The 21,371-nt window shown below is 44.4% G+C and overlaps 1 protein-coding gene across 1 annotated transcript in view; it reads left to right on the plus strand.

The window, feature by feature from the left end:
- Window positions 1-10,127: 10,127 nt before the first annotated feature.
- The window catches only part of GABRG2 (gamma-aminobutyric acid type A receptor subunit gamma2), a gene marked incomplete at its 3' end in the record, with an annotated part of 88,630 nt that continues 77,386 nt past the window's right edge, over window positions 10,128-21,371 (plus strand). The window contains 1 exon segment of the mRNA XM_034780226.1: window positions 10,128-10,905. Coding sequence (XP_034636117.1) covers window positions 10,808-10,905 — 98 coding nt within the window.

Raw genomic sequence — 21,371 nt, forward strand, 5'->3', positions numbered from 1 at the left:
CCTCACCCAACGCTCAGGTAGGAACCTGGGCCTCCCCCCGCACCAGAGGGCCTGAGCCCCTTAACTGACTGTTGCTCAGCCCCCGCACCAGAGGGCCTGAGCCCCTTAACTGACTGTTGCTCAGCCCCTCCACCAAAGGGCCTGAGCTGTGACTGTTTGTGCCCCGCCCTGGTCCAGGGCCTGGGTCTACTTTAAACTGTTGATTGTTGCTCAGCCCCTGCACCAAAAGGCCCGAGCTAGCTGATTGTTTGCTCAGCCCTGCCTGAGAGCCTGAGCTCCCTGAACTGTTGGTCGCTCAGCCCCTGCGTAAAGAGGGCCTGAGCTTTGACTGTCTGTGCTGTAGTGAGTCGGTGTGGCGCCCCTCCGTCCCGGAGGGTAGAGCCCCGGCGTGAACCTACTACACGTGGTACCAGAAGTGGGGACCCTCTTGTCCAGAATGTGGGCACGAGCCCTAGACCCCTGTGAGAAGGGGTCCGGGGGGGAGCGGTCCCCCCACAGGAGGCATGGATTTAACGAAGCTTTTCACGATCCTGACGGAGAGCCAGGAACGACAGCAGGCGGCCCAGCTTCAGCAGCAACAGCAGCAGCAGGCCGCCCAACTCCAACATCACCAGCAGCTCATCCAGCAGCTGGGAGCCCAGCAGCAGCAGCTAATACAGGACCTGACGGTGAAAAACCGGGAATTCCAGCAACAGTGTCTACAGCAGTTGGCGACCGCTCTGTCCCGGCCCGCGGGGTCCCAGCTAGAAGACCCGGACGGGGCTCCCTGTTCCACCCTGCCGGTAAGGCTGACTAAGATGGGACCACAGGATGACCCTGAGGCCTTCCTAGTGACTTTCGAAAGAGTCACACGTTGCCGGGTGGGTGCCGGACCAGTGGGCTACCCTCCTGGCACCATACCTGACTGGGACGGCACAAACTGTCTACCGGGGATTGTCCACAGAGGAGGCGCGAGACTATGTCCGGGTAAAGGCGGAGATATTTTACGCCTTAGACATTAGCCCCGAAACCTTCCGGCAGCGGTTCCGGGCTCTGTCCTACACCCCGGGTGCCCAGCCTCGGTTGGTGGCCCAGGAGCTGAGGGACCTGTGCCAGCGGTGGCTACAACCCGAGAGGCGGAACCCCGAGGAGCTCACTGAGCAAATTCTCTTGGAACAGTTCATTCATATCCTCCCGTCCCGGGGGAGGGCTTGGGTCCTCCGCCACCAGCCTCCAACTGTAGCAGCTGCCATCACCCCCATGGAGGACTTCCTGGTGGCGGAGACCCCGGTGGGGCCAGGTATGTGGGGCCACCCTCCAGGACTCGATCGCCCCAACCCCGAGAGATGGACGAACCCCCGAATCGAACCACGGAATCCCCCAGGGGGTCAGGAGCCCCGGTATAGAGGTCCCAAGGGGCCCCCTCGGCCTGCTTCCATGGGACCCGAGAGCGGGACTGGCCGTGGCCCACGGAGTCCCCCTAGGCACCAAGTGCGGAGCTCAGCCCGACCCGGGCGACCAGAAATCGGACCCTGTTTCTCCTGTGGGAAGCATGAGCATCTCCAACGTGACTGCACTGAGATGGACTGCAGCTTTGGGCACGTGTGTGCCGGGGAGAACCGTGCCCGACCCCCGCAGGCCGCCAAGTGCCCGACGGTGCCCGTCGTTGTTGGAGATTGCCAGACCCGAGCCCTGGTTGACTCGGGCTGTGGACAGACCCTGGTCTGCCAAAGCCTGGGCTTCCCCGAAGACCCCCAGCTGGGGAACATCCTCCTGCAATGCATCCATGGGGACGTTCGCCCTTATGCCAGTGCCCGAGTCCCACTGACCGTGGACAGGGTCACGCGGACCATGGTGGTAGGCCTGGCCCTGCGACTCGCTTACCCCGTGATCTTGGGGCGAGACTGGCCAGAGTTCCCGAGCATCCTAGGCTCCCATGTGCAGGAGACTCCCGATATCACCCCCGCCTTGGAAGGGGATTGCCGCGAGAACCCTCTGGAGGAGACTGACGAGGCGGGACATCGGAGCCAGGAAGGAGAGCCTAAAGACATCCCACTAATACTGGCAGATGACCCTCAGATCGCTACGGACCTCTGCAGAGACCAGAGGGAGGATCCCACCCTGAGCAGGGCCTATGAATAGTTGACCGCGGTAGATGATGTGCTGATTGATCCCGCCCGGGCAAAGGGAAGGCCCCGGTTCGAACTACGGCATGACCGCCTCTATCGGGTCGACCGAGATTCCCGCACCGGGAAGGTCCAGAGCTCGCCCATGACGTCCCCGCGGCCAGGCACATGGGGCAAGAGAAAACCCTCACACGGATTCTGTCCCGGTTCTTCTGGCCGGGAGTGCACCAAGAGGTGCGAAACTATTGTAGCTCCTGTCCAGAGTGCCAGCGGGCTGCTCCCCCACGGACGGCCCCGGCCCCACTAGTCCCTATGCCCATTATGGAGACTCCCTTCGAGGGGGTGGCCATGGACTTGGTGGGACCCCTCCTGAGGAGCCGGGCCGGGTTTTTTTACATCCTGGTCATAGTGGACTACGCGACTCGTTTTCCCGAGGCCGTCCCGCTCCGGAGTATCACCGCAAGGGCCATTGCTGACGAACTCGTCAAGGTCTTTGCCCGCGTGGGCCTGCCCCGGGAGATCCTCACCAACCAGGGTACCAATTTCACCTCCCGGTTGCTATGACAGGTCTGCCGACTCCTTGGGATTAAACAGCTGCGCACCTCTGTATACCACCCACAAACCGACGGCCTAGTCAAGCGGTTCAACTGCACCCCGAAGGACATGCTGCGCAAGTTCTTCCCTGAGGACCTGCGCCGATGGGACCAGTTGATCCCACCATTGCTCCTGGCCGTCCATGAGATACCCCAAGCCTCCACCAAATTCTCTCCCTTCGAGCTGTTATACGGCCGTCGGCCGAGGGGACTGCTGGATCTCATGAGAGAGACCTGGGAACAAGCCCCGTTACCCACTCAGGGCCTTCTCCAATATGTCCTCCAGCTGCAGGGATGCCTAGCACAAGCTGGAACTCTCGCTCGAGAGAATCTGAAGGCCGCGCAGGAAGCCCAGGCCCCAACATATAACCCGAGTCCGCGAGTTCCAGCCTGGTGACCGGGTTCTCCTTCTCTTACCCTCCAGTGAGTCCAAACTACTGGCGCGGTGGCAGGGGCCATATGAGGTGATCCGGAGGAATGGGCCGGTCACCTATGAGATCAAGCAGCCCGACCGCCGAAAAAAAGTCCAGCGGTATCACGTCAACCTCCTGAAACCCTGGGGGGAACGGGAAGGCCTCTTGATTAATTCCTGTCCACCCGAGCCTGAGTTAGGGCCTCGGGTTACAACGACTGAGGATGTCGGCGCGCCGCAGCTCGGAGAGTCCTTGACTGTGGAGCAGCGGAAACAGACTGAGTGCCTCCTGCAGGCGTTCCGCGAGACGTTCACCAACCAGCCAGGCTACACGACCTTCGTGTACCATAACATTCAGACGGAGGCGGGGATAGTGATCCGAGAGTCAGCGAGACCCCTTCCCTATCGTATGCGGCAGGTCGTCGAGGAGGAAGTACGAGCGATGCTAGAGCTGGGCATCATTGAACCGTCTCAGAGCGAGTGGCGCAGCCCAGTAGTCCTAGTTCCCAAACTGGACGGCACACAGCGCTTTTGCATCGATTTCCGCCGGGTTAATTCCATCTCGAAGTTCGATGCCTACCCCATGCCTCGGGTAGATGAGCTGCTGGACCGGTTAGGCAAGGCCCACTTCCTCACGACCCTAGATCTATGCAAAGGGTATTGGCAGATTCCCCTTGACCCAACTTCACAGGAGAAAACTTCTTTTGCCACTGCCACGGGCCTCTACCAATTCACCAGGATGCCCTACGGTCTCCATGGTGCCCCTGTGACGTTCCAGCGTCTCATGGACCGCCTCCTGTTTCCTCATCGGGAATACGCGGCCGCATACCTGGACGATGTAGTCATTTATAGTGACCGATGGGAGAGCCACCTGGAGCAGATAGCGGCTGTCCTGAGGTCCCTACGAACTGCTGGGTTAACCGCCAACCCAAAGAAATGCCATATCGGGTGGCAGGAGACCACCTACCTAGGCTATACGATTGGAGGAGGACAAGTGAAGCCGCTTGTCGGGAAGGTTCAAGCCCTAGCAGCATGCCCACCACCCACTACGAAGCGCCATGTACGCCAATTTCTGGGACTGGCGGGCTATTATTGGAGGTTTATCCCCGATTTTGCCTCCATTGCGGCCCCCTTAACAGAGCTCCTCACTAAAACCAGTCCCAGATGGGTGGACCCCGGAGTGTGACAGCGCCTTCTGGGCCCTCAAAGACTATCTCTGCTGTGAACCCGTCCTGTACAGCCCCGACTTTGACCGAGGATTCGTCCTCCAGACCGACGCCTCGGAGGTAGGACTAGGGGTGGTCCTGTCTCAGGAGGTGGATGGGGCGGAGCACCCCGTTATATATCTCAGACGAAAATTATTCCCGCGAGAAAGACACTACGCGGTAATAGAGAAGGAGGCCCTAGCAGTAAAATGGGCCTGTGACGCCCTACGTTATTACATCCTAGGGGCCCCCTTCATACTAGTCATGGACCATGCCACGCTTCAGTGGTTGGCCCGAATGAAGAACAATAATATGCGGTTAACGCGGTGGTACCTGGCGGGTGGTACCATAGGGCCGATAAGGACCACGCGAACGCAGACTTTCTGTCCGGCATGGGAGAGTTAGACGGGTCCGGCCCCGAGGGACGGGAGCCGGCCTTGAGGGGGTGAGTGTGTAGTGAGGCGGTGTGGCGCCCCTCCGTCCCACATAGGACCAAACTTCCCCTAACCCCAACGTGGGCGGAGCCACCGGGTCCGGCGCCCGCCCCTCCGAGGTCACGCCCCGACCCGGAAGTATAAAAGCCCGCCTGCAGAGCTCAGTGCAGCCCAGGCTGGCAGAGAGAGCAGACGTCCCAGGCCGAGCTCCTGCTTGGGAGACAGCCGCAGGCCGCGAGCCGCCTGCTACCCCACCGCGCCGGTCGAGCCTACCTCTCGCCAGGTACCCCGAGGAGGACTGGCCAAGCCTGCCCCGGGCCAGCTACCCCGAGGAGGACGGGCCAAGCCTGCCCCATGCCAGCTAGCCTGAGGAGGACGGGCCAAGCCTGCCCCGTGCCAGCTACCCTGGTGGAGAGCTGCCGGACCTGCCCCCAAGTCCCGCATCAGAGGAACCGATGCTGTTGGACTGGCCCGAACTCGGCGTCTCCAACGCGGTAGGCCCCGAGGGGGAACACGGAAGTAGCCCGGGGGTAGCTGACCCCGGTCAGGCTGCAGAGACATGTGAGCCGATGTCAGTGTGTTTCGGTCAGGACACCCCACTGACCAGCATTGGCAGTAACCGCTGCTAGGGCCCCGGGCTGGGATGCAGTGGAGTGGGTGGGTCTGCGTCCCCCCCCGCCACCCCCGCTCACGGGTGGCAGGCTTCCCCCTCACCCAACGCTCAGGTAGGAACCTGGGCCTCCCGCAAGTGTATTGTTGCTCAGCCCCTGCACCAGAGGGCCTGAGACCCTTACCTGACTGTTGCTCAGCCCCTGCACCAGAGGGCCTGAGCCCCTTAACTGATGATTGCTCAGCCCCCGCACCAAAGGGCCTGAGCTGTGACTGTTTGTGCCCCGCCCTGGTCCAGGGCCTGGGCCTACTTTAAACTGTTGATTGTTGCTCAGCCCCTGCACCAAAAGGCCTGAGCTAGCTGATTGTTTGCTCCGCCCTGCCTGAGGGCCTGAGCTCCCTGAACTGTTGGTCGCTCAGCCCCTGCGTAAAGGGGGCCTGAGCTTTGACTCTCAGTGCTGTAGTGAGTCGGTGTGGTGCCCCTCCGTCCCGGAGGGTAGAGCCCAGGCACGAACCTACTACAGTCCCATAGAACTCGACCTTCCAGACATGTTGCAAAGCCCATCTTTTCTCCCAGGTATTAGGAGGGTATTTCACAAGTCTTTATCCAGAGACTTTTGGGATGAGGAGATGCTAGATGTTAATGGTAAAATCAGCAATTTTTGATAAGAGTATGTTTTTGTTAGGAGATTGTAAAGTTAAATACTTGAGCACTCCAAGGATGGTAAAGGAATTTAGTCAACAATTAACATTTTTTTAAATTTTACATCAAAATCAAAGTAAATAAATGAATGCAATATTCTTTGTTTTTGTTTCAGTGTTCACTTAATTTATATACAAAATGCAGTAATTTGCAATATATGACCCAGCAATTGGTATGAATGTAAATGTGGTGTTCAGGAAGAATTGATCTAAAGAGGTTTTTGCAAGACCTAGAAATCCTGTCCACTAAGAAGAGGATAATAATCTCAGAACTGAGATTTTAATCTCACTCTACTGGGTATATTTTCTAATCAGTTCACATGTGTACTATAGCTCCTCTGAAAGCTCATCAGTGTTTTGAATATGGACTGAAAAGAGACTAGACCCACAGATCTAATTGTGGGCTCCACTTTCCAGTCTCTTATTCTGACAAGTCCAATTCTGAAGTTTCTTCATGGGCAAACTGATCACAGCACATACACACCCATATAATATATACACACAAACAACCATCTATCTATATTTTGTGTATTCATATTAAAAAACCCTCTCTGCTTTGCTTTGAATTTGTTTTTATAAAATATCATATGATTTTAAGATGTTAGAAGTTTAATTTCAATTATGTTGTTTCTGTATTTTGATATTAGCTTATCCCACTCATGAGCAATGAATTTTACAGTTATTTATGGAGAAACAAAAGACATGGATTCTATTCCCAATTTGGACACTGAGAAATGCTCTGTGTCATTTGGAAAGTCATTTAACCCCTCTATGCCATTTCCCCCTATATAAAATAGGGGTAATTATACCTCTACCCCGATATAACATGACCCGATATAACACGAATTCGCGGTAAAGCAGTGCTCTGGGGGGGGGGGGGGGAGGGGCTGCACACTCTGGTGGATCAAAGCAAGTTCAATATCAGGCGGTTTCACCTATAATACGGTAAGATTTTTTCGGCTCCCGAGAACAGCATTATATTGGGGTAGAGGTGTATATTTTGCCCAACTGTTTCATTTTCTTTGAGATTCTCAGAGGAAAGTAATAAAATAATAATAATTAAACTTTCTTGGAAAATATCATGCAATTACCAGATATTTGTATAGGTTTATAGAATCTGGAAGGATTCTGACTGATTGGGAGTTAGGTACCTAACCTGCATAAGCACTTTTGAAGATGGAACTTAGGTTCATAGGTCACTAAGGCACTTTCCAAAATTCTACTTCTGGTCTAAGTCTGAATGAACAATTTTTTTAGCATAATTACCTACCTGTATAATTATTTCATCTTCATTTTCAGAAAGGTATGGTTATACATAAATGCAGTCATAAAAATTGTGCAGTCATCATACGTTCAATTTAAAAGTTCAATGGCATGTTCATGGGGGGAAGGTGGTGAGCGCGCGTTAATTTCTCACACATACTGCAAAAATAAAAAATCATACACAAAATTAGACTACATCACAGCCTGGCTGTGAATTTGTTCCTTCATGTTAATTTAATAAGATCTTATTAAAACTTCACAGTCTAATTTCATCACATCTGCCAGCAAAACTAGAAGGCCACATTTTCTTTGGCGATATGTATATAAATGGCAAATAGCCTACTAGATTTAGCTAGCAGCAGATGTTACATTACTTGTTACCTGGAACAAATAAACAACCTGTTCGCAGAAAAAGTTGTCTATATAACCAGAAACTAGAGCACTAAAAACACATGAAAGGCCAGGTAGTCAATAGCTAGCATCTCCTTAATTGCAGGAACAGTTTTTCATTCATAACCATATGCACCCACATTTCCTACTGCTTTGATATCCAAATATTGATTAATGGTTGTGATCAAGTACTTTCATGTCTGAGTGACCTCAGCTGGGGACTCCAGGAATGGGGAAGAGGGGGGAATTTGCTGCTAATTAGTTGTGGTTTCATGGACGCACAGGCACAAAACTGGATGGACTTGGGCTAAAAAATTGTCACTAAAATCGCTCAAAGTATCTAGCCACCCCAAAATCACAAATTTCTTTTAATGAATAGACTTGATATATTTTAATGCATGCTATGCTGTTAGAGCCATTAAAGGTATTGGAATATTGTGCCATAATATGGGTGAAATGTAAAACTAATGTAATAGCCATTGGGGTAATTGCCATTGAAGGGTAAGTTTCATTCATGCACTAGAGGTTTGCTTGGGAAGGATAGAAGGTAGGGGAAGTGTCAGGGGCATAGTTATACTTCCGTTATTATAAGGGCCAGTCCTGTCTCTGACAAGACAGAGCTGCTGCCAGGCTGCTCTAAATTGTGCCACTTACACAGACTCCTTAATAGACTGTAAGCCAGTAGAGGATTAGTGTAGCACCCCTCCTAAATTGCCCAACATGACCTCTCTTCTGGAAAGGTGAGGCAGAGGCTCAGCAGGTCATTTACAACAGCTGGGGTTCTGTCCTCCAATAGGGGAATTCTCTGCTGGCCTCGCTGTTTCCCATTGAACAGTCTGTTAATTGACACGGTGAGAAAAAGGTGATAGGTTCCTTATAAATGTGATGGGCCACATTCATAGGTGTGGCCGAGCTCTATTCAGCCTAGCACCAATGATGGCTGAACACCACCTTTATATCCCCTGGGTTCCTAGGCCAACCAGAGGCCAGTCTGGCTCTCAGCCTAAGGGCTGCTCTAAACTACTCTCAAAGACAAGAACTCCCAAAAGGCTGTTCTGACAACTGAATAAATGGAATGCAGCTATGCTCTGGCCATGGCTCTAGCATACCAGAGGTCCATTACAGCAGTTCAACAGCAGTCTGGGAAGGCTTTAATGCTAGGGGTATTCCCCATGGGCCAGATCTGGCCAGTTTACAATCCTTTATTCTACCAGAGAGGAACAAGGGCAATATGAATTGGGCCCCAAATATAAATGTGTATAATATATATGTATTGAGATACTGACAGATTTGTTAGCATTTCATCCCAGAACTGTCTGCATGCCACTGGTGGGTGAAATGATTCTTATACGTGTAGGGCCAAACATGATCTCACTTATTTTAGTATAAATCAGGAGTATTTCCACTGAAGTCCATCAAGTTACAGTGGCTTTAGGAATCATGACCATAATTTGTAAATCAACTATAAACATAGGATCTAGGTGTTAGATATAAGTTTTTGAGACACCATAGCATGAGGCTACATCAGGGTCAGGATATTTGTATGCACTCAGAGTGGCTAAACTTGTTCTCTATTTGTGTAGTCATATTTGGGGAAGCAAAATTGGCTTCCAGGGGTTGGACCTGGGTTTCTGAGGCTTTGTTGCAACAAAATGTGTCAATATCTGTAATTTTAGATACACTTGGATTATCTAGATTTATTCTCTTTTTAGCAGTGGGATTTGGGGGGATGGGGCTAAAAACTGGCATTTTCCAGCAGGATCCAGATGCTAGATCTAAGTATTTTGGCTGGTACAAATAAGATCCAGAAGTTTTTGCTACATGTCAACTTGTTCTCCATTTAAGAAATGGAATTATCCTGATTTTGGTGGTTGTTGTGTATCCAATATGGACATCTAGACTTGTTCTCTATTTAGCCAGTGGAATTTGGGGCCAAAACTTGGTAGGATCTGGCAGAATCCAGGTGCTAGATTGGGATTTGTATGGCATTCTTGCACTGGGATATATTGCGGTCTCAATTCGTGTGTGTGTGTGTGTGTGTGTGTGGCAAAAAGCATCTAGACTTATTATCTCTTTGGGCAGTGAAATTTGGGTGGCTGGGGACACATATTGGCAGGATCTGGCAAGGTCCAGCTTTTACACACACTCATTGTTCTTCACCCTATCCATTTAGTCTTGTTTTAGGGCATTTCCTGCATCTATCTAGTCTGATTTTATTAGGGGGAGGGGAGATCAGATCCCTGAGAATTCTCCCTAATCCTATCACACACTAAACCACCTCATTCATAGCAACTCCACCAATGCTGCCTTCCCCATTTCCTGAGTTACTTAGCAACAACCATCCCTCCCCTCTTTCACGCCCCCCCCACCATCCATCCTTTCTATTTTTTACCCTTTGCAATAACGATTTGTAGGCTGTTAAAAGCAATGAGGATGCTCTGCATCGTAGGGGAAGCTTTTTCTTTCAACCTTCCTTTCTGTACTTGCCAGATCCTTCTTGCCTCCAAAATGAAAACCTGGGCTGCCTGCATATGTGTAATCAAAGGTTAAAAAGCACTCGGCTGACACCACGCATGTGTTAATCTGTGCTGCAGCAGTGTGCATCATTTCCACTTTGACCTCAGAGTTAATCTGCATTCAGGCAGAAGCTCCGTTGCTTTATTCTTTCCCCCCCTCTTTTACCCTCCCCCCTCCTTTCCCTTTCTCCTGTGCTGATGGATTGTGTTGTCTGTGTACCGGTGTCTGTGTGAGTATGTGCTTGTGTGTGAGTGTGTTTCTCCTTACCTTGCCTGCTTTTCTTGTGTGTGTCCTCCCTCTCTCCCACCCTTTTTCTCCCAGTTTTATTATTTCTCTAGATTTGGAAGCTGCTGCCTAAGCTGACTTTTTTTTATTGTAGCTGCAAAAGGCTTGGGCAGATCTGATTTCTGCCCCCTCTGAATATTAATTCCTGCAGCTGGGTGCAATGTATCATCCCACTGACGGGACCTGGTAGGGGGGGTGGGGTGGGAACCACCAACAAAATAAAAATAAAGAAGGAAAGGGACGGATCCATCTGCAACCAAGAGGAAAGGGAAAGAGGGGGAGAAAAAGAGAGATGAGTCCTCCAAATCCAACAAGCCTGGGGAGCTTGAATCCTGCATTTTCTCTCAAAATGATGGTGTGGGCACTTGTGCTTCTCTCCCTCATCCAGTGGTAAGATGTGCTTTTCTGCTTGTTTGCTGGGGGTTGGGGCTTTGGGGGGGGGACGAAGATACAGTTTGCAAATGCACAGAGCTGTTGTGAGAATGCTGAAGGTTTAGAGAGTAGCATTGCCTCCATCGATCGCCTTTGCTGCTGGGATCTTGCTATGTTTTATTGGCTTTACAATTCTTGCAATGAGAGGAATGGGGAGGCTAAGTGAAGGGTGGTACACGCGTGATTTTTGTGTGGAATTTGATGCCATGTTAAGGAAGCCTTTTCTCTTTGGTTTAAGGTTTGCTACAGTGCATGGAGTTATAATATAGCCGTGTTTTGTGGGCAGATTTTCACTGTATTCATCCTTGCTTCTTCCTAAGCAGTCACATCATGGCTGTGCTTGGGCTTGTATGTCTCCAAGACCCTATATTTACATTTCTTCAGTACCAGGGTAATGAAACCAGTACAAGGAATCAGGACCAAGGACAGAGATCCACTTTCGTATGCAAACCTCGCTGGCTTGAGGAAGCCAGGACAGATCTGCATTTTTGTTATTGATGGTATTTGGAACCGAGGCAGTCAGCATTGGGATGTAGTATCAGGGTGTATGTTATCCATATAGTCACTCGTGTTAGGCAAATGTTTACACTGGCATGATAACCGGTGTATTCTTCACACATAGATACTGACATGTACAGTACAGAAGACCTATGCTTGCTGTGTGTGTCTGTTGCAAACACAAATGGAAATAGAAAACAAATATCTTAGTAATAGAAGAAAAAAAGAGTGTGTGTGTGTATAGGGGAGATTTAAAAGGGGGGGGTCAGTATTGCTGCATTGCAAAGCATTATGCTGAACCAGGCATTCTTGTAAAAACTGTGAACTGTGCATTTAACAGGTTAGGTGACAAAGTATCATTGCATTGCAAAGTACCTGGCCATTCATGGCCTGATAGAATATTTGCCACAGTCACACAAGCAAGTAGTATCCCTTCCCCTTTATATTTTTAACAATATTGAAAAACAGATGGGCTCCTGTTTCACATGTACTTTCTTCCCCCCTGCCCCATGTGTACTGCCATATTGAAAGCAGGCTCTCATGATTTTAAATAGAAATCAGACTGAGCAGTTCCACTGGTTGGATTTTTCTTTCTTAGGCAGAAAAGCCATTGGTTTTCTCTGTGTAGGGAAACAAAAAAAAATAATGTTATTTGCTGTAAGACTGAGCTTCACACAATCCCAGGTGGAAAGTAAAATAACTAGAAATAGAGCAAAGGTGTAATAGTGATGTGAAGCGTGATGAGCCCATGAGGAAAAGCATTTTGTTTATTTGTAGGGAAGGATGTGTAAAGTCTCTTTGATTTCTTAAATAGTGTTTTACTATTACCATGAATAAAGCAATGGAAAATGAACCTTTACAGCAATTAAAATTAAGAAACACCCTGAATAAATGTTGAGGCCTTCTTTTGAGGTGACCGTGTCTTTGTTTATATCCTTCCATGTGTGTCTTTCTTTTTCTTTCCTGGAAAATGCGCACAGTTTACATACACACAGGATTCCAGACTATGTTATCATCTTTCTTCAAGTAAAATAAAACCAGAACATTTTTTTAAACTCTTTTACCCATTCCTTTGCTCTTGCTGGTGGATTTTCTGAACCCTTGTTATTGGAGATGAATTTCCTAATGAACTTTTAAAAGACTAAATAAAACTCTTTGAAATGTGAATTCATGATTTTAAATTACATCTGAAGACCCACCAAAAAGTGCTGTGTTTTGCTGATAACCAGTTGGTATTCAAAATGGTCCTGTCCTCTCATTGACCTATTCTAGAGAGTAAAGAACAGAGACATCTTAACTTTGATATTTTAGTACATTAGTATTTGAAAAATAAAGGTGATAATCACTTCATTAAAATCTGTCATCATAAAAGAGTAACTTTAATTCTAAATATAATTTAAGAAAGATTGTTACTTCTATTGTGGAGACAATATTCCTAATAAAACATTAGTCTTGAAAGCACGTGGAGATATAGTCCTCAGTACCAGTTATTCATAATAAGATGTGTGTAAGTGTGTATTTGTCTGGCACTCTAGTGACATTAACAACTCATCAGACATATTTTTTTGTCTGTCATAGCTTTATGTAGTTTTTGTTTTGAAACACTGAACCACTTGGAGATTATATTTCAGTTCAGCTAAGAATTTAAATAAGTCCTGAATGTAACACACATGAACAGGCTTATTGACTTCAGTGGAACTGTAAAGTTAAATAAGTGTAAATATTTGCAGGATCTACCCAAAATAATTAAGTACACAGAAAATATAGCAAAAAAAATTCTCATGAGGGTATTTCTTACTATGAAGGCAAATAGCTGCATAAAACAAGTTGTGTGAATTGAAATTTCACTTGTTGCACTTTGTGGGCATTTAAAAGCTTTAAGAGAGACTTTTAGAATAATAAAGTAAGTTAAAGTTATTGGGTGAAATTCCAGCCCCATTGACTTCAATGGGACCAGGAGTTCATTCATTGTCTCAAAACAAATGTGATACAACACTGGACTACTTTTTTTTCCACAACATCTATTAGTTTAGATTTTTTTTTTTTGCACTGCCACAAAGCACATTCTTATGACCCTGCACACTAATGTATTAAGATATGCTTGTATACAGTTTCATGACATTCATAATTGTATTGCATATACAGTTTGTCCTCTCACATACACCTGTTTCACAGGAGTGGAACTCCATTGACTTAAGTAGAGTTACTTTCCAGCAGTGAAAGTGAGACAAGAATCAGGCTCAGTGTTCATATTTCATATCAAATTTGTACACTAAAATATTTGTTTTTGTAAATTTTTAAAAATGCTGATACTTGATGTCAAATAGAACTGCTATGGTCACCAAAATTAACTGCACTCTAGCTCTAGAAAGTTAAATAGATTAACACATGACTTATTTGATGTTCTGACAATAATTACATATTTGTTCCAGAGAGACACCATACTGATGAGCACAAATGTTTAATTAAACTCCTTGCACATGCAACTACAAGCCAATGTACATCTAATTACTGCAGCTATTGTTTGTGAATAAGTTTGCTCACTAATTTAGACCCTTATTCTGTTTGCATATTGTTCATGGGTAGCTTTTGAATTCTTTCACTATTCTTAGTTGTAGAAATTGTTCATCTGAACAAATCTCAGAGTATTGGTCATTTGTGAAATGCTGGACTCTGACTATTCACTTTATATATTTGTGGTGTCAGATTGCTCACCTCATTACATGGTAATATTTCTGCTCTGTAACTGGCTAAAGCAGGAAAATAACAAATGCTTAGTAACAAATAATGAACAATGACCAACAAATATTCATCATGTATTAGCACAAAAATACTCTTGTTCACATATGAATATGGATATTCATATGAACATGTTTCTCAAACATTAATATAAACAAAAACACATGCAATGTGCGTATATAGGAAGTAAAAATGGGTGTGACTATTGTGGAACTGAACAGTCATTCAGAAACTGAGTAAATATTGCTGAACTTCGGTTTTGCAGTATTCACAGAGCTGTTCTTATTATGTGTTAGATTCTGATACTCTCACAAATACCAACTAGCACTTCATTAATTAAAGGTCCTACTGAAGTCAATGGGACCATTCCTGGAGTCAGGTGCTACTCAGCAGGAGTAGGATATCAAGCTATGGCCCCATGACAAGGCACAGGATGAATCTTACTAACATAAAAAACAGCAGTGTAAGAGATGTCATGTTGTAAATGGCTACAGGAAAATGGAATTGATTTTTTTTGTTAAACAATGTAGCTTTTTAGTATTATAATTGTTTAGATTATTGTGAAGCTTGGGGTTCTGACTGTCCTGGATACTGAAGTGTTAGTGCCAATAGAGTTGGTACAGCACAGGGAGAGTAAGTGTGAGCTTCCCCACCCAACAAGTATTCCAGAGTTCAGGGACAGTGACAGATTTCAGGTGTTGTTTAGCTCTTCATGCCCATTCTTCCTTGGCCCTTCTGCTGAGACTTCCGACAAGGGTTCTAGTTTGTGTAAATTATGGTGTTAGTTTGTGATGTGGTTACCAGACTAATAGGAACTGGAACTAGGAACAGCCTCTATTTATCAAACTTAGACCACCAAACTGACCTGAGCTGGATTTGAAACATTAATAGGGAAGTGAAAGTCCCACCAAGATCCCTTTATCAATAACTTCATATATCTTAAAAGATTATAGATGACCCATGGAAAGACTCTAGTCTCCTGCTGGCAAGTGTATAAGGGATTTGAAAAACAAGATAAGCCCTTTTAGTAACTTCCGCTTTAGCAACTACATTACTTGTCCATAACTTTCAAGCTAACTTGCTTTTAGGGTACTCCAAATTACATTGATGAAAAAGTAAAGTGATGCTGGAAAGTCTTTCACAGAGAGCCTTCATCTCTCAAACTCTGAGAGGGAAGAAGTGTTTAATACAAAAAGAAAAGTTTGAGCTTTGATGTTTACACAGCATTTCCAGGATATTAGAATATAAACAAATCTACTCTTTTTATTGTTCTTATTAGGTGATGTTTCTTATATGGTTCATATTACAGCTGTGCGCCACAGACTCCACAACCTTCCAGCTTGTTTCTGTTACTTTGGTTCCTTTTCTGCTTATACTCCATCCCAGCAGTTGAGACATACAGAGATATTCTTCTCACAATTCTCAGACTTGAATTCAGTGGATGGAAGAGGGTTCTCAATGGAGTGGATAGAGGTGGGAATTCACATACTTCTGGGCAGAGAAAGCTCATCCCGAGTGTGTGAGTCCCACAGCAATTAAATCCTAGACAAGCCCCTGCTTATGCCTCCGTGTCCAGCAAATAAGGGCTGGTGGCCTCCAGAGCTGATATAGCTTAAGCTTTTAAATGCCCACAAAGTGCAACAAGTGAAATTTCAATTCACACAACTTGTTTTATGCAGCTATTTGCCTTCATAGTAAGAAATACCCTCATGAGAATTTTTTTTGCTATATTTTCTGTGTACTTAATTATTTTGGGCAGATCCTGCAAATACTTACACTTATTTAACTTTACAGTTCCACTGAAGTTAATAAGCCTGTTCGTGTGTTACATTCAGAACTTATTTAAATTCTTAGCTGAACTGAAATATAATCTCCAAGTGTTTCAGTGTTTCAAAACAAAAGCTACATAAAGCTATGACAGACAAAGAAATATGTCTGATGAGTTGTTAATGTCACTAGAGTGCCAGACAAATACTTACACACATCTTATTATGAATAACTGGTACTGAGGACTATGTCTCCACATGCTTTCAAGACTGAAGCTAAAGATAAGGGTGTAACAAACTCATATCCTCCGCAAATTGGGCACAGAGGAAGACACGCAACACACCAACTACTGTAATATATATGCACTCCTTGGGCTTTATGTGTTTGCTTTTGTTTCATATTGCTACATTTCATATCCCTACCTATGTGCACAGGTACTATGGTGATGAGAGTCATGACTTCTTAGATAGACAGTGTATTGTGGTCTGTATTAAAGCAACAAGAGTTTGTATTTAACAGTCCAATTATTCCTTTAGTAAACATTATTTAACACAGTAACTAGAGTCTGCTGCAGTCTGAATTTCTCTGCTCTCTCCCTGTAGTAAGAACCATTGTCTCACACAATAGAGAATGATCATAGGTCTCTGGAGATGCACCCAGGATTCTTACACAACAGCGGCTCCAGACAGACAGACAGACCATGGTTAAAAGTGAGAGTGTCAGTAGAGAGTGCCTGAGTAGCTATTCCTAGCAGGATAGGAGATAAAGGAGAGTGGAGTTGTGATTTGAAAATAAATACATATATAAAATAAATTGTTCACCTAGGCATTATTTGAGATCATTCAACTTTCATGTCAGGTCGACTGGACAGTACAGCATATTTTATGGACATTTATTACATTACCAGTTCCCTTGAACACAGATAGTGGGAATTGATTGCCCAGTTCCCATTTATTTCTAATGACAAATGGACATCCTTATCCACCAGGTGACTGAAAATCTGCACTGGATACCATGGACCCAGTTCTCTCCTCACACTGGTGCTATACCCATTGAAGTCAGTGGGATCTCACAAGTATAACTGAGAGGAGAATTTGGACAATATAGTATAATTTCTTATAGCTAAAGATGTTTTCATAAATGGGAACTTGGAAATAACATTAAGATACACTATAGATGGATGAAAATATGTAACCATAATACATTACATTGGACAAAGCATTTTCCTCAACATTTAAAAAAAGAACACGTATACTTAAATCTTTCTTTCTTTCTTTTACTCATTGTAGAAAGCTCTTAGTTTCTAGGCCAGAAAAATGATTTGGCAGATACACTGCCTTCTAGAGTGAAATTCACTCCTGGACAGAGGGCCAGCCTAATGACTATCATCTACTTAAATTCCACTTTTGCCTACAAAGCAGGTCTTAAATAGGACTTAAGTGATGCATACATCTTGTTTTGCCCTCTGGAGATGAGAGAATTTCTCCACTTAAGTGCAGAACTTGCATTTTCTGAGTGAAAGTTGCAAACATGGACTGTGAACAATATGAGGTGTTAATAAAGAAAGAGATGCATGCTTATTTCTAAACAAAATATTCAAACAACAGGTCTAGTCTTGCCCCCAAAGAAATTAGTGGGAAACCTCCCAGTGACTTTCCAGGGAACAGGATTTGTGCTCCTGGACTCAGATTCAGAAGTGATTTGTAAAGTAGTATAAAATTGCTCCCTTACACTTATTTATATTTCCTTAGATCTAATTACATCCATTTGCTGAGGTGAGGGGGGATATAAGAGAGTCTACATTCTTGTAATTTATATGCTGAAGACCCAGAAGAATGCACAAGAAGTTGTAAGATAAGATACTTCCAGCAACACTCTGTAACCTGTTTTTCTTACTATGCTCTTTTGTTTTGACCCCTTGGCACATGAGTTACAGCATGTCAGATTCACTGCGACAAATTCAGATGTGATATAAGATGTGAACTGGAGGAATAAGTTACAAGTTGTGCATGTGAATCTAAATGTAACTAAGAACCTGCTCCAACAAATCACTGGAACTCAGGAAACCTGGATTATATTCCTAATTCTGCCACTGACCTGTAAAATGGGGATAATGATACTGACCTCCTTCATAAAACTCTTTGAATATTACTATTTATTATTGTTATTATTTATTATATTCTTAACTATAAGTCAACGAGACTTAAAGTTAAGTTTATGCTTCCATGCTATACTGGGATCAGTCCGTAGACACATTTAGAATCACACACACAATTTTAAAGTTAATGGGACAGATTTTGAAGTCAATGGGATTAATTACATGCTTAATGTGCAGCATGAGATTCTATTTTTGCTGTATCATGACACAAGTAACAAATTAAATATAAGAGAGTTTAAGTAACTCCAAGGGGGTCTAAATTGGGGGTAACGTACATTGGTGGTGTCAGAAGGTGTAAGTTACACCAATTTTAAATCCCTCTAAACTTAATTACTCATTTAGGTGAACTTCTGGCTCCACTGAAGTGAATAGGAGCTTTGCCAGTAGGTTCAGGATTTCACCAATGATGTCCCAAAGTAACTTGCCTCAGATTTGTTGCTCAAATCAAAATACAATTAGCCAGAAGCTGGAGGCTCTGTCTTCTTTGAAAATGAGAAAATAATATTGTTGACTTTTCAGAACACTATAGTAAGCAGTAAGATACTAAATCAGTAAGTGCAATCTTTTCCTTTGAGGGGGGAGTGATTATTTATATCTAGCTATATAAAGCCTACCACATTTTTGACCAATTCTGAAAATAAAGCCTACCACATTTTTGACCAATTCTGAAAATGTAGAAATATAAGAAATGCAGGAAAAAACAGCATTTGAGGCCATTTGGGGCCATTTTTAAAGATTTCTGCTCAAAGACACAAGCGTGTTCTAATTGGCGGAGAAAGTAAACAAAGAAAACAGAGACGGTGTTGGTAGGTTGTAAACCATTTGTCACTAGAGTCTATAACTTGGGATTGTGGTAAAAATAGAAGATGGATCATCATGTATCAGTGATCATTTATTTATTTGGTTGTTTTTTTAGAAAGCATAAGAAAAGAGCATTTGGGTACCCTTGACTACCTTTTTAAAATGTACCAAATAAATAAACAGACTTGTCAATTTCCCAAGATTAAATCAAGTAAGACAGTGATAGGATAAGCATAATAGAAATTAACCAACCTCACAAAAACATAGGTGATTAGCACACTTACCTGAGGTTTTATAGGAGTCTCTATTGGAATTGTTTCTGTTATGTGATGCGTATTTTCAAAGAGATGGCAAAGGTGAATAGAACTTGAAATAGGCACCTTTTTATATCAAAATAATAAGTAAATTATGTATATGAGTAAATAGACAATGCATGTATGTGCAAATTTGATATTTCCATATGTACATAGCCACTTAGGTGTTTTGAAGGCATATATATAGTGGCTATTTGGACATAAGTCAGGCATGTCCAAATGAAAGTACATGCCTAAGTGTGACAATCTGGCCTTTATCTAAGAAAAGTAAATATTACTTTTAAGTAAGGCATTATAATCTATTTTATATATGGACAATGTAAAATTAAGGACTCTATTTATACACATGGAAGGGAGAGGAAACCCCTAAGAATGACAAGGAGAATTGGGAACATTTGAAATGAATATTGGGGGGGAAAGATAATTTTTACGTTTGACTTAGGCCTGTTCATATGAAATTGCTAATCTTGTATGAAGTTGTGATTTTTTTATTGGACCTCATCTTGGAATTCAGTGCAAATCCTTGAGTTGAAAGGCTGGCAATTCGCTGAGCCATTTATCTTCTTAACCTTTATGAACTTTCCATGCTTTACAGAAGAAATATCCATGGTACTGTAAACCTATGTAGAGAAACACATTTTAAAGGGCATCTCATGCTTACCCTAAATAACCCCTCGGAAATAGTACAGTGTTTCTTAGGAATCAGTAGAAAATCAGAACATGAATGTTTTTTCTCAATAATCATTCAATGTTATATTTTTGTAACATAAATAGCATGTTCTGGTCATATGAGGCTTTTGTTAATCTGCATCAGGATATCTTCAGAAATAAACGGATGTCTGTGCACCCTGACAGATTGAGGATTAACTACTAAATTGCATTTCCAGTTGACCGATCCTTTAGCAAAATGTTCCTTATAAAATCTTGCAAACAATGAGAGAGAGGCAGAGCATAATTAATGGAGGGTTTTATATATATAAGAAAACCTCATTAAGATGTAAGCAGCATTTTATAAGAAACTCTTATTGTTGTACTTCTAGGGCCCTGGTTCACTGTGCTGCACATATCTGACAAAGAGATGTGTCAAAGTAAGTGTGTAAGTCAAAGTAAACATAAGTTATTTCCATTTTTATACTTCTGTGGGTTCCCGTCATGAAAAAAGTGGGGTAATTCATTTTCGGGAGCTCTTTAGAAAAGAGGTGCTATCTTCCAAAAAGAAAGAAATTATAAAGGTCCAAATCCCTTTCTGTGCATGGTGACTTGCAGAAGCAGTGCAACAAAAGGGAGCAAAAAGAGTATCTGGTTCTGGAGGAGATGTTGGTGCTGGTCGGAATTCAATTGTTCATTCTCTTCTCACCTTCCTTTTCCTCTAGTCTTCTCCTCATTTTCACTTCCCTCCTTAGCTCTCACTCTCCCTTTGCCACACTTATTACATCTCTCTATTAAATATACTAATAGTTTTCTCTCTCCATCTTGTTCTTTTTTGTCCCTATCCAACTCTGACACAATCCAATGCTCCCCTGTTCTACAAAAATGGTGAGAATAAGTATGGCCACCAGCTGGTAGTCTAGGCCAGTAGCCACCTGCATATCATGGTGTTGCAAGGGTACCACTTGTCGGCTCAGAACTTGCAGCCATGCCCAGTTGGATCTGATTCTATGTGCGGGGAAAGGCTGGTTAGAATGAGAAGAGGTTTCTTGAAGGGCAGGGTGGCAGCACTAATCGGCTTCTGTACCCAATGACTGGAAGTTAGCTAATGTAACGCCAATATTTAAAAAGAGCTCTAGAGGTGATCCCGGCAATTACAGACCAGTAAGTCTAACATCTGTACTGGGCAAATTAGTCGAAACAATAGTTAAGAATAAAATTGTCCGACACATAGAAAAACATAAACTGTTGAGCAATAGTCAACATGGTTTCTGTAAAGGGAAATCGTGTTTTACTAATCTATTAGAATTCTTTGAAGGGGTCAACAAACATGTGGACAAGGGGGATCCAGTGGACATAGTGTACTTAGATTTCCAGAAAGCCTTTGACAAGGTCCCTCACCAAAGGCTCTTATGTAAATTAAGCTGCCATGGGATAAAAGGGAAGGTCCTTTCATGGATTGAGAACTGGTTAAAAGACAGGGAACAAAGGGTAGGAAT

This window comes from Trachemys scripta, chromosome 8 (assembly GCF_013100865.1).
Source record: "Trachemys scripta elegans isolate TJP31775 chromosome 8, CAS_Tse_1.0, whole genome shotgun sequence".
In the NCBI taxonomy this organism is placed as follows: domain Eukaryota; kingdom Metazoa; phylum Chordata; order Testudines; family Emydidae; genus Trachemys; species Trachemys scripta.